We start from the raw sequence: 16,244 nt of genomic DNA on the forward strand, positions 1-16,244 counted from the left end.
GGGTCTCCTGTCTCCTCAGTCCCTGTGTAAAGAGCGATCTGTCCCCTCATGTCCATCACAGATACCCAGGCAGTGCTTCCGATTCTGTGTCTCGCTTTCTCTCTGCCCCTCCCCCGCTCACACTCTCTCAAAAATAAATAAAAATGTTAAAAAAAAAAAAAAATACCCAGGCAGTTGTCACCGTCCTGAGACAAGGACACTGGCTGCCCTCTCCCTTTTGGCCTCAGGCAATTTCCTCTCTCAAGTATGCCCCTGCCCCCCACCTCCCCCGTCCCAAGACCTTGCTCCTGTCCCACCAGCCAGACTCTGAGGCCACAGACAGTCACCAGCTGTGAACATCTGCCCACGTGGCTTCCTCGCCTGGGCATCAGGGCAGGGATTCGTAGGACTCTAATTTAGAAGCTGGTCAGCTGGTCCCTGGCCGACAGGGCAGGCGGCCTCGGGAAACCGGGGTCCTCGATGCATCATCTGTGACCACCCCCCCCCCCCTTACCTCCTAGTGTGCAAGATGACCTGCCACAAGAAGTGTGTGCCCAAGATTCAGACCTACTGCGCCTACGCATGCAGGAGAAAGGTGAGCGGGCCGGGAACTTTCCGGAACACCTAGGGGAGGCCCTCCCGAGCGATGTGGAGGAGATGGTGTGCTTGGTGCCAGGCCAGTGTAGGGTGTCAGACGAGGGGCTGGTTTGCAGCCCCTGTTCTGTCAGAGCCCCTCGGGGTCCCCTGAGACAGGACTGGGCTTATACGTGCGTCTCAGACCCCCAGCCCTGCCCCACCCGAGACCCAGGAGGGCATCCCCAACTCTGCGTGAGGGAGGCAGGGTCCCAAGCACTGGAGCTGCAGCGGAAGCAGGACCAACCACCCTGAGGCAGCTGGGGCCGCTCCGCAGGGGGAGCCCCTGCCCAGCGGCCAGCAAGCTCACCTCCCCAGCCGGGCGCCCCCAGCAGCCTGTGGGAGGCATGAGGGGCAGGGAGGGTAGAGCCCACACAGGAGACCTGACCACCCCCCCCCCCACCTCTGGTACTGCAGAGCGAGCCAGGCGCCGAGCCAGGCCACTTCGGCGTGTGCGTGGACAGCCTGACCAGTGACAAGGCCTCAGTGCCTGTTGTGCTGGAGAAGCTTCTGGAACATGTGGAGATGCACGGCCTGTACACCGAGGGCCTCTACCGCAAGTCGGGCGCTGCCAACCGCACGCGGGAGCTCCGACAGGCACTGCAGACAGGTGGGTGTCCGGGGGGAGTGGGCACGAGGGGGCTGGGGCACAGCCCCCCTGCCTGCGCTCACCAGCCCCGCCCCCCGCCTCCCCGCAGACCCCGCGGCCGTCAAGCTGGAGAACTTCCCCATCCATGCCATCACCGGCGTGCTCAAGCAGTGGCTTCGGGAGCTGCCTGAGCCCCTCATGACTTTTGCCCAGTACGGCGACTTCCTCCGAGCCGTAGGTGAGTCCCACGGCAGCAGCGAGGGCAGGGCAGGTGGCCACGGCCAGGGTTGGAACCACACGCGCTCACTGTGGCTAATCGGGGAGGCACAGCTGAGAAGCCAAGGCTCAAAGCAGCCAGCCCGGTGCGGGTCCCCAGCCTAGGACAGGGCCAGGACCCCTCTGTGGCCCTGCATCTGGCCCCATGTGGCGGGGGGGGGGGGGCTCCCCTGAGCCCCGGGAACGTGTGGGGGCCAGCGCCATGGGGAGCTGACGCCCTGGGCCCTTCCAGAGCTGCCGGGAAAGCAGGAGCAGCTGGCCGCCATCTACACCGTCCTGGAGCACCTGCCTGAGGCCAACCACAACTCACTGGAGCGGCTCATCTTCCACCTCGTCAAGCAAGTGCCTGCCACCTGCTCTCGTGGGGTGGGGGTCCCCGTCAGGAGCCCCGCCACAGTGTTCCCTGGGCCAGCGTTCTCTGGTGGTTGCACCCCAGGCCCCGGGCCCGGGTTGGGGGCGGGGGGCGGGGAGGGGCCCCCCACGCTCTCCTGTGGTGGCTCTCTGCCCCATGGAAGCGAGGTGCTAGCCTCCACCTCCAGGGTCTGGAGGCACTTTTCCTGGCAGCGGCCCCAGGGTCCTGGCCTCCAGTCTCGGGGCTCCCTGGCCACCCCTAACTGCCGCTCACCACGCAGGGTGGCCCTGCTCGAGGACGTGAACCGCATGTCGCCCAGTGCTCTCGCTATCATCTTCGCGCCCTGCCTCCTGCGCTGCCCTGACAACTCAGACCCACTGACCAGCATGAAGGATGTCCTCAAGGTCACCACGTGAGTGCCAGGCGCCAGGGCCCCCGCGCCGTCTCCTCCGGCAGCTAGGGCATCACTTCCGAATGCTTTTGAGGCTGGAGAACACAAAAAGGAGGAGAAAGCCCTCGTCTCCAGTTGCAGGGCGAGGGGCAGACGGCAAAGCCCCGTGTTCTCGGCCTCTGGTTAGCAACGAAAGCCGTCAGGAAAAGCAGCAGTGGCCTGGGGGGTTCTTCCCCTTCTCCCCACTGCGCGATCTTCAAAAGTTCTCAAAGTTCTTCAAAAGAACTCCGAAGAAAGTCGTTAGACATCAGCGACCGAGAGGACATTGTTCAGGCTTCGAATTGTAAAAATAAGAACGTGTCACCCTAGGCGGTTTCTTGGGTGGCCCTGACGCTACCCCAGTAGCTGCGTGGTGTTGACAGAGTTCCTTCCGGCCTCTTCCGCCACACTCTTTGCTCCTTTTTTCCTCATGTGGTCAAGATGTCGGGAGACCTGAGCTGTGATTCTTTCTTCGGGCTGAGCTGCCCGCCCTCCCCCCACCGACCACCGCAGGCTGAGCCCCCCACACACTTAACCACTCACAGTGCACCTTCTGGAGCCCTTGGGGTTGCTTGCCCGCGGCCCCTGTGACAAATCGCTCAGCCTCCCCGTTCCTCATGCTTCCACGGGAGGTGGGAGAACCCCCACCCTGCAGGGTGACTGTGAGGGATCGGTTCACTCTGATCCGCGTACTGTACCTCCTCCTTCAAACCAGGCTGGTTGAGTCCGAGGCTCAGGCTCAGAGAGGTGGAGTGAGCCGCACGAGGTCACACGGTGAGCTGGCACCGAGATGACACAGCCCACGGCTGTGTCTGTGGCCCTGCCTGGTCTCTGGATCTCTGCCTGGCCGCCGTGCCCCAGTCTCCGGCCAGTGCCTCTCTAGACGCCAGGCCCTGACGCTGGCCGTCCTGGGGGCAGTGACTGAGTCACCTTCTCCGCAGGTGCGTGGAGATGCTGATCAAGGAACAGATGAGGAAGTACAAGGTGAAGATGGAGGAGATCAGCCAGCTGGAAGCCGCGGAGAGCATCGCCTTCCGCAGACTCTCCCTCCTGCGACAGAACACTGTGAGTGGAGGGGTGGGCGGGGCCGGTGGGCGGGGCTGGGGCGTGGGGCGGGGCCTCACGTCATCACTCCTTGCGCTCCCTGCCCACCCTCCGCCACAAGCTGCCTGGCCAGGGGCCTCATGGGAGCAAGGTTGGGAGCCAGGTCCCCCACATCGGCTAAACGACCGCCTCCCTCCCCCAGCCTCATGCCGAGTGCCCCTCGAAGGGCAGCAGGGGACCTGGCACCCGCTTGGTGATGGTTCAGGTCATCCACCAGCCCCGCCTACGGGGAAGACTTCCCACAGCAGAAGTGGCCCTACAGTGGGGGTGGGGGCTGAGGGGGAGGCAGGTCTGGGGCTCCCGGGGGAGGACCCCATCCTTGTTCCCGCAGCCAGATGTGGCTCCGGTGCCCGTGACTTACACCCGTGTGGTGATCGTGGCCCTGTGTGGTCACCCTCTGTTCATCTCTTTCCCAGCCATGGCCTCTCAAACTGGGGTTTTCGTCTCCCTATGAGGGGGTCCTGGTATGTACATGTTCCGCGGGCCCACCCTGCATGTCTCCGGGCGTGGTGCATGCTGGGTTCACCTCGTGCCCGTGGTCTCCTAGGATAGACTGAGCGTGTCCTAACCTTCTGGAAGTGCATGCTGGGGGAGGCCCGTCGCCTGCTGCCCACCTGCGCTGAGGATGACTAATCAGCCTAGCACCGGCCACTCGGTCCCCACCTGATCCCCGGAGCAGCCTCACTAAGCCCACCTTTCCACATCAGAACTAATCTCTCCCAGAGCCGTTCACACCACCCTCTCCCTCCCGTGAGCACTGAGCCCACCGTCCAGAGGGGCCAGCCAGACCTGCCGTTTGTCTGTTGCAGAACAAGAGCCCCAAGACCCGGGGAAGCAGTGCAGGTGGCCTGGAGGATCTCGGGGTGCTGCCAGAAGAGGAAGTGCCCAGCGGTGACGAGGACCGCGAGAAGGAGATCCTCATTGAGCGGATCCAGTCCATCAAGGAGGAGAAGCAAGTGTCTCTGCCCCCTTCCTGCCCTCGGCTCTGCCGTCCGGCGCCCACCCCCAGGCCCCTCTGCCATAGCGGACCTGGCAGTTAGGAGGCTGACGGGCTAGGCTCATTCCCGCCATCCAGTACCCACCTTGTGGGTGCTGCTGTCCTGACACGCAGCCTAGGGCTCTGTTTAAACCCCACACTTGGCCACCGGGAACCGTGGTGGCCCACGAAGAAAGAAGGGGCAGCAGAGGGGTAATGCCCAAACTTTGCCTGGAAGTTGGTCTTAACTGGAGTGACCAATCTGTCGTCCCGCCAAGACGTGTGAATAGGGCACCATTAACATGCCAGGAGAACAGGTGTGACCCGGGCCACCTGGCCACCCTAGTCTTAGGAACAAGGTAGGGCACTCCAGGCAGAGGGAACAACACTTGCAAAGGCCCTGAGGCAGAAGCAGGTCACTAGCTCAGTACAGGGCCTTCCCTCAGCAGCCTGACACATCCCTCCCATGAGTTTCTCCGGGCCAGGTGTGATTTGGGGACGGGTATTGGGGGTGCTGGGAGCAGGGACTCCCATCCAGGACCAGGAAGGCCTGTTCTGCCCCCTACCCGGCGGCTGGCACTCTGGAGGGGTGGTCTTTCACCTTGGGAACAGCCTTAGACACCGTGACCCCCTCATCCCCAGGGAGGACATCACCTACCGGCTGCCGGAGCTGGACCCTCGGGGCTCCGACGAGGAAAACCTGGACTCGGAAACGTCGGCCAGCACCGAGAGCCTGTTGGAAGAGCGGGCCGGGCGGGGGGCCTCAGAAGGTCAGTATTAAGGCGGCGTCTGCTTTTCTCCTTCCCGTGTCCACCACCGGCAGGCCCTGGGGCAAGGGTCCATCTACTGGCCCTGAAGCTGCAGTAACCCTGCCGTCTGTCTCTCAAAAGGGCCCCCCGCGCCTGCTCTCCCCAGCCCCGGCGCGCCCGCCCTGAGCCCCCTCCCCGTGGCAGCCGCCCCTCCACGACGAAGGCCGTCGTCCTTCGTGACGGTCAGAGTGAAGACCCCCCGGCGGACCCCCATCATGCCCACAGCCAACATCAAGCTCCCACCCGGCCTACCCTCCCACCTCCCTGGCCGGGCACCGGGTGCCCAGGAGGGTGCTGCCCTAGTGAGGCGCCGAGAGCCGCCCGCCCGCCGCCCGGACCAGGTGCACTCTGTGTATATCACACCCGGCACGCACCTGCCCGCGCGGGGCACTCGGGAGCCCCCGGACGAGGACGCCCAGCCTCCCGGGGCCAAGCGGAGGTACTCGGACCCCCCGACCTACTGCCTGCCCCCCACCCCGGGCCAGGCCAACGGCTGAGGGCCCACACAGTGCCAGAGGCCGCGTGTCTGAGGACGACCCAATGCCGGAGCTGGGCGGGAGCTGCGGAGCCAGCATTTGGCCGAGAAGGATTCCGAATGAAAAGCTCCGAAAGCAGTGTGAGGTGGGCGTCAGCTCCGAGTGCAGAGTCCAGGCAGGGAGAGGCCAGCCGAGGCCCGGTCGCCCTTGCTGGGCCCCCACGTCACACAGACACGCCCACCCAGAGCACCAAATCACGGTGGGCAGCCTGGCATCTCCCACCTCCCTTTTTGTTTTTATGGTAACTGTTTCTTCGTGCGTGGTTTACATAACTTCAAACTGTAACAGCCTTAACAAGAGACCAAATTGTTTTTTATACGTGTATGTACAAACTTTTATATTAACGCCCTGCATCGCCCTTGTAACCTGGACATGAGTCTTTGGAGCAAAGCCCGCAACAGCCGCCACACGGAGGAGGCCCAGACTCGCACTGAGGACGGCTCGGGGCCCGTGGTCTGAGGGCCAGGACCGTGCGCAGGGGCTTTGGACCCTTGGGGCACCTGACTGCCCCAAGTCCGTCTCAGACTCCTCCTCTGGCCCAGCTGGCAACCGGCCACCTGGCTGGCATGCACTTGAGGGAGCGTTGGAGCCTCTCTGGGGATCAAGGCTGGTGGCTGGAGTCAGGACACAGGGTGGTAGGCAGCCTCCGCCCGCAGCACCACAGACCTCACATCCCAGGGAGACTTGAATGTGGCCGTCACTCTTCTGTCCACCACGCCCTGGACTCAGGAGGCTGGAGGAGGCCATCCTTGGCACGCCGCCCGTTCCGTGTGGCAAACAGGAGCCGCGACTCAGGACCACTCACCGGCAGGGAGGGCAAGGCCTGGGGTTGTACATTCCTACTGGTCAACAGTGACAGTCTGGGGGATCTCCGGAGTGGGGCTTCCTCTCTCAGGCCTGGGTCGCTCCCCAGACACACGGCCACAGGTCTGGTACGAGAGGTGCCCCAGGTGCCCCACGAGCCGTGTGAAATAAAAAGTGCCTGAAAAGTGTTTGCGTGCAATTCCTGCTCGGACTGGTTCAGAGTCGGAGGAGCAGGGGTTGACAGGTGGGGTGGGGGAGGGGTCCCCCCTGTGACCTCAGCCAAAAGGGGTGCAGGGCAGGGGGATGTGCCCCCCGGCCTGGGAGGACCTGCCTCGATTGTCCCGTAAATGCTGCTGCTGGAATTTCACACGCACTCCGGGCGCTAGAGTGGTGGGCTTGCTGGAAGGGCTTGTTAATTGATCTGGAAATGGGGGTGAGGGGCTGGCAGAGCCTGTTGTCCTGGGAGCTGCCTCCTGGTGCCCTGTTTCAGCACCCAGCCTCTCCCCAGGTAGGGCTTAAATGTCAGCTGTAGGGGCCATCTGCCCTATGAAGGGATCGGTTCCTGGTGAGCCCAACAGAGCTAGAAACCACACACCCCCACCATCCCCTCTCAGACCAGCTCCCAGGCTGCAAATCAGATGGGCAGTTGTGGGAACCTGCTGGCAGGTGGGGCCCATGGGGGTGGGGTGGGGGACAGTGAAGAGCCCTAGTCCAGACTGCACATGACGGAGAGTTGAGAGGCTTGTCCAAGGCCACGTATTTGGGATGGGACAGGGCTGGGATTCAGAACCTGCCTCATCTGCCCCCTGGATTCCTTCATCTCCCCTGGGTTTCCTCTCCTTCATAGTATTTCTCAAGAACACCAGGCCCACAGGTGTGACCAGGACACAAGTGACGTGAGGAGTGGGAAGATGGATGAGGGCTGCATGCCAGGCTCTAGTCCCTCTAAAGTCCCCCCTCCTCACCCGGTCTGCGAGCCTGGGGTGGGAGGAGCTCACAGAATGGGCCTCAGCTGGAGGGCTGGGGACCCAGGTGGGGTTCTCTCCATGAGGCCTGGTGGGTTAGGGGCGACCCCGCCCCACCTCTCACCCCAGGGCTAGCTAATGTTCCCCTGGAGGCAGGCTTTGTCACACCACCCAAAGTTCCACCCAAAGGAGGAACCGAGCCCAGAAAAATTAAGAAACCTCGCTCAAGGCCGCGGCGGGGGCGGGGGCGGGGGCGGGGGTGGGGGGGGTGGAGTCAGCGTCAGACCCGGAAGAACATAATCACAAACTGGATGGGCCCCTAAGCCGCGGATTCCTTAGTCCCAGGGCCGTACCCCAGGAAGAACCGGGAAGGCTGCCTGGATACGGAAGAGCTCAGTATGAGAAGAACCCAAACAGGAGTGGGTGTGGGGGAAGGAATTCCGATCAGAAAGAAAAGAATAAGCAGAGGACGTATTGCACATGAACCTGACCTCGAAGGATCCGGTCCTTTCAACCCTCCCGGAAGAGCTAAGACGCCTGCGAGGGGGAAAAAAAAAAAAAAAAAAAGCGATTCAGTCCTGAATAAACATGGACAGCACAGCGCCCCTTCTTGAAATAAGACGTTACTTCCGCCCCAAACAAAGATGGAACAGCGAGCGAGCGGCGGACGCGACCGGAAGAGGTCAAAACGAGGCCGCTTCCGACCTTTTCCAAGATGGCGCCGGCGGAAGGGACGGGGTACCGCCGAGAGGGGATGGCAGCGTCGAGGCTGGAGCTGAACCTGGTGCGGCTGCTCTGCCGCTGCGAAACGATGGCAGCGGAGAAGCGGGACCCGGACGAGTGGCGTCTGGAAAAGGTGAGGGAAACCTGTACTTCTGAGTACAACTCGACTTCCAGAAGGCGGCCTACGGGGCTGACGGCCACCGGGCCCGACTCCCCAGTCCCAACAGCCGCTGTGGCCACGCCCCTTCCGGTCGGCTCCGCCACGTCCACCTGCAGCTCCCGCCCCCTTCCCTGAAGCTCAGCTGGCCCCGCCCCCCTGGGACGTGGCTCCTCCCTTTTCAGTCCTGCCCCCGTCCTGGTCCCGCCCCTTGATGGCTCTGACCACCCCACCTTTGAGCGTTATTAGTGAAAGGATGGGGGGGGGGAACCAGGCTTACACCCCACTTTCCCTCCCCAGTACGTGGGAGCTCTCGAGGACATGCTGCAGGCCCTGAAAACCCAGGCAAGGTGAGTGCCGGCGGCTACAGGGGCTTCAAATCAGGGATGGGAGTCGAGGCCTGAAGGCCAGCCCCTGTTGGGGAATCCCTGGGCTCCAGCCCCTGCTGACGCCCTTCCCAGAACTGGAGGCACTGGGCAGGTTTTCTTTTTCCTCTTCTCACCTTCCAGCAAACCGGCCTCCGAGGTGATCAATGAATATTCCCGCAAGGTCGATTTCCTGAAGGGGATGCTGCAGGCGGAGAAGCTGGTGAGCAGGGGTACTCTACTTCCTCGGCCCTCATCATGCTCACCTGCCCAGGACCTGCCCGTCCGGTGACCCCTTTTCCCTCTTCTGCAGACCTCCTCCTCAGAGAAAGCACTAGCCAACCAGTTCCTGGCCCCTGGCCGTGTACCAACCACAGCCAGGGAGCGGGTACCCGCCACGAAGACAGTGCATCTGCAGTCCCGGGCACGGTACACCAGCGAAATGCGGAGTGAGCTGCTAGGCACGGTAGGGCTTTCTCCCTGATCCCTGGGAACCCTTTGGTCAGGGACAGGAGATTAGTGCCTGTGCGTAGCCAGAACAACCCCACCCTGGCAGGTGCAGGGACCCTAAGGGGCCCAACAACCTGCACCCTGGGCCCACAGTAGGCTTCCCAACAGAAGGGTCTAGACAGGACTTTGCTAGATATCTAGGAGTTTGTGGTACAAGGCGAAAATGGCACCTATCTCGTTAAGCCCCAGAGTTGGCCCAGAGCAACAGATAGACAAGTTTGCCACAGACAGACTGAGTTTATCTCATCTTGCCACAAGTGGACAAGTTTTTTCACCTGTAAAATAGGATGACAGGTGTCCTTTTGAACACTTTACGTGGGTCAGGTAAACCCTTCAATATGAAGAAACTGAGGCACAGAGGTCATGAGACTTGCCCAGGGCCCTGACTAAGAGTGGGGAGTTTCCGAAAGCAGAAAGGACAGTTTGGGGACATTACCAGGTAGGTGACTTCATACCTCTCTCTCTTTCCCATAGGACTCTGCTGGAGGTGAGTCAACCTGAATAAAACAGGACTTGAGGCTTAACTGTCTGGGACAAGACATGTGCTGCCTCTTTCACCTGCCTCCTCCACGGTCTTCACAGCCCAGGGAGCACATCCCCAGGGGCATCACCTAGTTAAGCCTGATGGGGGTGCCAGGACAGAGGAGGTGGGCCCCAGAGGAAATAAAGCCGGATACACCCAGCCCACAGGTTAGGCTAGCAGAGGGACCTGGGGCCTGGGGGAGCCCAGATAAGGATGAGGAAAACTTCTTAAAAGAGAGGGCATTTGACCTAGAGCTTTGAAGCATGATCAGGAGCTCACTGGGCAGCAGACAAGACAGGAAACAACATTATGAGTAGCAGACACAGCACAGGCGATGATCAGGAAGTTGGAAAACGGGAAACCAATCCTCTCCTTCTTCCTGCTTGGCCTTTTTCACTTACAGAGCCCGAGCTGGATGTGAGGAAGAGAACGTGAGTGTCTTCAGCCCTTGGGGAGCACTGGGGGGGGGGGGGGGCGGTATGGGGGGCTGGATGAACCTTGGGCCACTGAGGCACCAAACCATGAGGGCCACCACAAGCATCTAAACCATCGATCAGAAGCCACTTGTGGGGATGTTCTTCCTAAAAGCCAAAGTAAAGAAGGGGAAAACTGAGGCCCAAGGAGGGCCATGGCCGGAGCCATAACCTCTGGGTTCCTTGGGAACATGTTGGTCTCTTCCTGTCCCACGCCCGCCTGTCCGCCCACGTGTGAGGGCAGTGGGGTGGCAGGGCCCAGGCCAGGGGATGAGAAACAGTCGGCAGCCGAACTAGACCTCGTCCTGCAGCGACATCAGAACCTCCAGGAGAAGCTGGCAGAGGAGATGCTAGGCCTGGCCCGGAGCCTCAAGACCAACACACTGGCCGCGCAGAGCGTCATTAAGAAGGACAACCAGGTGTGAGGACTGTGGGGCCTTTCCAGCCTCTGCCCTGGGACGCCAGACAAGGCTTCCCAGCAGAGGGGCGCGGGGGCCAGGGCTTTGCTGGATCAAGGAGTCTGACGGAAGGCAAAAGTGGACTTCCCAGCAGAGGGCGCAGTACCAGCCAGGGCCGAGAGGCGGGGACTTGCCGCAGGGTGGTGGCGAGAGGCCACGCTTGGCCGCAGTCCCGCTGACCCTCTCCCCGCCCGCCCCCCCAGACCCTGTCGCACTCACTCAAGATGGCTGACCAGAACCTGGAGAAGCTGAAGACGGAGTCGGAGCGGCTGGAGCAACACACGCAGAAGTCGGTCAACTGGCTGCTCTGGGCCATGCTTGTCATCGTCTGCTTCATCTTCGTCAGCATGGTGCTCTTCATCCGCATCATGCCCAAACTCAAATAAAGAGCTGTGCTGGCCCCCCGCATCCGTCCGCCCTCCACCCGTGTCCAGGGGTGCCCTTTGGGCTAGGCAACAATACGGGAGGGTCTTTGGGGGTTCCTGAGAGCCACAGAGGATGCACGAGCGGGAGAGGAAAGGTCAGTGTGGGAAGGGACTCAGAGGACCATCCCCCTCGGATTCCCCCCTGGTACCTACCCCACGCTGCAACAGGCCAGGTCCCAAGAAGCCCCAGGAGCCTCCGGTCTGGTGGAGTCGAAGGCCAACAGTGCCTTCGGCCCTGTGGGATCAAGGGGAGGGTGGGGGAGAAATGGGGCTATGCCTGGAGGTCGGCCTGGAGGAGGGAGTGTCAGTGCTGGGCTTTCCTTGAAACTGAAGATGATTGGGGCGCCAGGGCGGCTCAGTGGGTTGAGCGTCCGACTTCAGCTCGGGTCATGATCTCGTGGTCCGTGAGTTCGAGCCCCGCATCGGGCTCTGTGCTGACGGCTCGGAGCCTGGAGCCTGCTTCGGATTCTGTGTCTCCCTCTTCCTCTCTCCTCCCCCGCTCATGCTCTGTCTCTCTCTTCTCAAAAATAAATAAATGTTAAGGAAAAAAAAATTTTTTTAAATAGATCTTAAGGAGCACCTGGTTGGCTCAGTAGAGCACGCAACTCTTGATCTCAGGTTTGTGAGTTCGAGTCCCACACTGGGCATAGAGATTACTTAAAAATAAAATTGGGGGCGGGGGGCGCCTGGGTGGCGCAGCTGGTTGGGCGTCCGACTTCAACCAGGTCACGATCTCGCGGTCCGTGAGTTCGAGCCCCGCGTCGGGCTCTGGGCTGATGGCTCAGAGCCTGGAGCCTGTTTCCGATTCTGTGTCTCCCTCTCTCTCTGCCCCTCCCCCGTTCATGCTCTGTCTCTCTCTGTCCCAAAAATAAATAAACGTTGAAAAAAAAATTAAAAAAAAAAATAATAATAAATAAATAAATAAATAAAATTGGGGGGAAAAAACCAGATCTTAAGAAGGCTCACACCTAAGTTGCAGAGATGGGTCAACATAGCCACATTAACACATCAGGAAACAAAATCGTGGGGTGAATCAATGGCACTTTGGACCGTATGGTATCCATTACTCAACATCTCTCAATAAACATTAGGCAAAGATAGATATTCCCCTCATTTAACTGAAAAATCTCAAGCCAAAGACAGCATTGAATTTAATGAATAAATACAGGCAATTCTGCCATCAAAGTGAGGAAGGGGGAGATGGAGGGAGGCCCACAGTTCACCCAACTCCCCCAGAGATTTGTCTGGAAATGCTGGTCAATACAACTAGACAAGAAAGAAGAAATGAGAAAAAAAGGCAGAGTTATTTGCGGATGATACGACTGTCTACATGAAAAACCCAAATAAAAAAGCTGTTTCAGTAAGTGAATTAAGTAAAACAGAAAAGGACTTACGAATACTTCGTTTCCCTCATGGAAAAAAAAAAAAAGTAAACGTATTGAAAGACCTCGTTTATAATAGTAAAAGGAAAAGACACACTATTTGGTTGAGCACCATCCTTGCTAAACAAAGAGCTCCCAAAAATCAACAACAACAAATTTGCAAGAAAACAGACAAATCGTTTCTGGGCTTTTTCTCTCACCAGATGAGTCAAGTTTTAAAACTCTGAAAACATACTTGTGGGAAACCATAATAGCACTGGAGTTACAAAAGTTGTAGGAAAACCAGTATTTCTCTTACAGCAGGTCAGAGAATAATAATCTAGTGATTAGAGAAATAGTTTTAAAATATAATTTCTGAGTAAGTAGATAAGTACAGGTTTGCCAAAACCACCGGTGTTTCAGGCCAAAAAACTGAGACTCAGAGGTGAGTCACCGGCTCGGTTGGACTCGAACCCGCGATTCAAAGGAGGATCCTCTTCCCTCATCGCCGGGCCCCGCCCCCACCCCGCCAACCCCGCCCAATCCCGCTAGGACCCGCCCCGCCCTGTGAAGCGACCCCTCCGGTTGTGTCCAGCCTTAGAAGTTAATGCACAACCGGGACTCAGGCGCCTCTCCGGGAGCGGACCCAGGCTCGGAGACCCGGACGCTGGGACAGGTGACCCCGGACGGGAGCGGTCCCTGCGGACTGCCGCTGGGGCGGAGGTCCCGGGGGGGGGGGGGGGCTTCTCGGGGGCGGTGTCCGAGGGCTTCACGCGCCGTAGTGGGCGAGGCTGCGGCTTCTCGGGGGTTAACTGGAGCCTGGCCGGCTCAGGGTACGCGGTGACGTCACGGGCGTAGTGCTTTTCCGGGATACGCAGCCAGGGGCGGGCTGCTCTGAGAGCCAATCGAGCGCGTCTATGCAAATAGCAACGGAGCCGGAGAGCTCGCGGGTCCGCGGAGAGTTGGCCGCTCCCGGTCCACCTGCCGGTGCGTGGTCCGACCTTGCCCGCCTCCAGGCGCGTCCTTCTGTCGCGTCCACAGGCAGCTCGCCGACCACCCCCGCCACGCGCGGGCCGCGGCGTCCCTCGCAAGACCCGCCCGCCGCCCCAGGGACGCCCGAGCGGCGCCTCCCCGAGGCGGATGCCTACACGGGAGAGCCCCAAGACCCGCGGCTATCGGGGGGATCTGCAGACCCGCCCGCCTGGCCCTGGGCCCCCGGTGAGTCTGGACGGGAGGAGGGCTCCCAGGCCGAACCTAGGCAAAAGATTCCTTCCCCGCCGTTTGAGGGATTCCGGCTTCCCCATACCCTGGTTAACTCCAAACCATGATTCCTGCGGCACCTGCAGCGACTGGTGCCTCCAGTCCAGGAAACCAGCCCTCCCCGCGCTCTGTGCGCGCCTCAACCAGGAGCCCACAGGGCCAGACCCAAGAAGATTGTGTTTGAGGATGAGCTGCCCTCCCGGGCCCTCTTGGGCACCAAGAAGCCTATTGAAGCCATCCCTGGGGGGCGTAGGCCAAGGCCCCACCCAGTGCCCGACTATGAGCTGTGAGTGTCCCCCACGTTGTTCCTGATGCCTGGGAACAGGGAAGGTGCACTGAGGCTGGGGCTTTGACAAGTGGTAAAAGTTTACCAGATAGTAAGAAGAGAAAAGAAAAGGGGTGTTGGGGGGCAGGGAGCCCAACATGGGCAAAGGAAAACAAATTAAACGGATTGGGGGAGTGGGACGGGTTCTTCACAACACTCATACTCTGACCCACTTGAACCCCGCAGTAAGTACCCACAAGTGAGGAGTGAGAGGGAACGGAGCCGCTATGTTGCAGTCTTCCAGGACCAGTACACAGAGTTCTTGGAGCTCCAGCAAGAGGTGGGCTGTGCCCGGGCAAAACTCCAACAGCTGGAGACCTTGCTGAACTCACTGCCGAGGCCCCGAAGCCAGGTCAGCGGCAGGAGAAACCCCTGTCCCACAGCCCTTCCCGGTGATGGACCCTGGCCTCTGGGACACCCCCTGGGTCCAGGTCCCTGGGCCTCTTTCTCCTCTAGGCTGGGTGGGCACCACAGCACGGGGGCCAAAGTCAGCCCTTGAAGTCCTCACGAGACGGGTCACTTTGTCCATCTGAGCCTCCGTTTCCCCATCCCTCCTTGGGTTCAGCATTCCATGAGCCACCCCACCCCACCCCTCCCCTTTCCACTTGCAGAAGGAGGCCCAACTTGCCGCCCGAGTCTGGAGGGAATTTAAGAAGAAACAGACGGTGAGTCATGCCTCCTGAATCCCACAGCCTGGGCTTTGCACCCGTGACGTTCCCATGAGGCTCAGTGTGCCCAGTTTCAAGGAAGGAAAACTGAGGCTCAGAGAGGAAAAGGCAGAGGGTTGAGCAGCTGAGGGCCGTAAGCCAGACTGCTACAAGGACTTTCCTGGCTCTTGCCCTGCCCAGGACCCCAGCTTCCTGGACAAGCAGGCTCGCTGCCACTACCTGAAGGGCAAACTAAGGCACCTCAAGATACAGATCCAGAAATTTGATGAGCAAGGAGACCAGAAGAGTTCCGTGTACTTCTGAGCGCCCCAGCAGACAGGCAGAGGGACACATCGGGGTGGGGGGTCCGCCCTGCCCTTGCCTCTCTTCCTACCTCCTGGCCTCGGCTCCTGCTGCTACCCCTTCCTGGGGTAGCTTTTGCAAATGCCTCAGCCCTTGAGACCTAGCTCTGATGGCCCCCTCTTCCAGGAAGCCTTCCCAGAACCTCCTCTGGGACCCCAGGCCCTGAGCCCAGATCTCAGCCCATCCCCTGGAAGCAGGTCTTTCCTCGTTTCCATCCCAGTGTAATAAACATTTATTAAATGCCTACTGTGTACAGCCGTTTAACATTCCTGATTTCACTCAGTTGTCACCAAAACAATCGTTACTCCATTTTCCAGAGTTAAAAACTCAAGGTTCTGGAAAAGAGACTTGTCCAGGCAGGCTGTGAACCCTTGTCTGTCTGGAGAGCTCCCTCTCCTCCAAGAACCGCATGTGGTCTTCTGGTGGGAAGCTGAGGGGCTGACATCCGGCATCACCTGCTCAGCCCGGCCTGGTCTAGGGGAGCCCCAGGAGCCACAAGTCTCGGCAGGTCCAGTAACAGAGGCAGGACTGGCAGAGGACCTTCCCTAGTCTTGCTCCGTGGGCGTGATACAAAATTCATGTGGTGCAGTACTGGGGACCTCCTGAAGGGGGCGGACTCAGCCCAGGAGCCCTGCTGGAGTCCCCGAGGCCACCCCGGATACATGAGCCCTTAAAAAATCTCCGCTTCTACCGGGGCACTGTAGGCCGGGCAGTGACTGATGCCAGGCACTGTGTGAGTACAGCTCTTGTGCCTGGCTCTGGGAGAGAGTCGCAGGGTGCCCACCCCATGCCGGGCCCTGAGTAGGGTGGGTGGGGGCTGGGGTGCCAGGGGAGCAAAGGGGATGGGGACCATCAGGGAGGCATACTACAGGCAGGGAAGGCAGGGTCAGCCGCTCAGTCGCAGAGTCCTCAGTCCCAGAACCAGTAGTCATGGAGTCTCTACGCTCAGGGACCATGGGCCTGGGCCCAGTGTGGTAAGAGGAATAACAAAAGGCTGGATGACAGTCTTAACCAGAGCCTCAAGACGTCGTCTTCAAGGGCCATATGGGTGGGGTTTTGTAGGAGGCGTAGGAGTTCTGCAGTCAGGCCGAGACAGACATCCAGGTCTCTGGCCCAGGGACTGGAGAGCAGGACGGACAGAATGGTCCTGCTCAGTTCTCAGATGTCCTGTGAATCTAACAGAGCATCGCTGTCCAGCCCA

General features: G+C 60.2%; 3 protein-coding genes across 8 annotated transcripts in view; all 3 read left to right on the forward strand.

The window, feature by feature from the left end:
• Positions 1-6,676, forward strand: part of MYO9B (myosin IXB) — a 90,444-nt gene extending 83,768 nt beyond the window's left edge. For 4 of the 5 annotated variants that reach the window (XM_042978508.1, XM_042978510.1, XM_042978512.1 and 1 more), the window contains 10 exons: positions 501-574; positions 1,030-1,222; positions 1,311-1,439; positions 1,710-1,815; positions 2,110-2,241; positions 3,201-3,324; positions 3,780-3,827; positions 4,173-4,315; positions 4,982-5,109; positions 5,230-6,676. In XM_042978508.1, coding sequence (XP_042834442.1) covers positions 501-574; positions 1,030-1,222; positions 1,311-1,439; positions 1,710-1,815; positions 2,110-2,241; positions 3,201-3,324; positions 3,780-3,827; positions 4,173-4,315; positions 4,982-5,109; positions 5,230-5,645 — 1,493 coding nt within the window. In that variant the 3' untranslated portion in view covers positions 5,646-6,676. The remainder of the gene's footprint in view (positions 1-500; positions 575-1,029; positions 1,223-1,310; positions 1,440-1,709; positions 1,816-2,109; positions 2,242-3,200; positions 3,325-3,779; positions 3,828-4,172; positions 4,316-4,981; positions 5,110-5,229) is intronic. The other variant, XM_042978511.1, reaches the window with a different exon arrangement.
• A 1,335-nt stretch (positions 6,677-8,011) lies between these two features.
• Positions 8,012-11,502, forward strand: USE1 (unconventional SNARE in the ER 1). 2 transcript variants are annotated; one of them, XM_042978518.1, is made up of 9 exons: positions 8,012-8,309; positions 8,634-8,683; positions 8,843-8,921; positions 9,012-9,164; positions 9,683-9,695; positions 9,791-9,898; positions 10,135-10,162; positions 10,449-10,623; positions 10,866-11,502. In XM_042978518.1, exons 1-9 carry the CDS (start codon positions 8,169-8,171, stop codon positions 11,046-11,048), a joined length of 930 nt encoding a protein of 309 aa, XP_042834452.1. In that variant the 5' UTR covers positions 8,012-8,168; the 3' UTR covers positions 11,049-11,502. The 2 variants fall into 2 exon arrangements, with proteins under 2 accessions (XP_042834452.1, XP_042834451.1); XM_042978517.1 differs by lacking the exon at positions 9,791-9,898 and having other exon boundaries at positions 8,021-8,309.
• A 1,535-nt stretch (positions 11,503-13,037) lies between these two features.
• OCEL1 (occludin/ELL domain containing 1) lies at positions 13,038-15,287 on the forward strand. The gene is made up of 6 exons (XM_042977326.1): positions 13,038-13,124; positions 13,490-13,666; positions 13,795-13,994; positions 14,220-14,385; positions 14,645-14,698; positions 14,882-15,287. Exons 1-6 carry the CDS (start codon positions 13,056-13,058, stop codon positions 15,002-15,004), a joined length of 789 nt encoding a protein of 262 aa, XP_042833260.1. The 5' UTR covers positions 13,038-13,055; the 3' UTR covers positions 15,005-15,287.
• The last annotated feature ends 957 nt before the right edge of the window (positions 15,288-16,244 follow it).

Source organism: Panthera tigris, chromosome A2 (genome assembly GCF_018350195.1).
Source record: "Panthera tigris isolate Pti1 chromosome A2, P.tigris_Pti1_mat1.1, whole genome shotgun sequence".
Taxonomy (NCBI): Eukaryota; Metazoa; Chordata; class Mammalia; order Carnivora; family Felidae; genus Panthera; species Panthera tigris.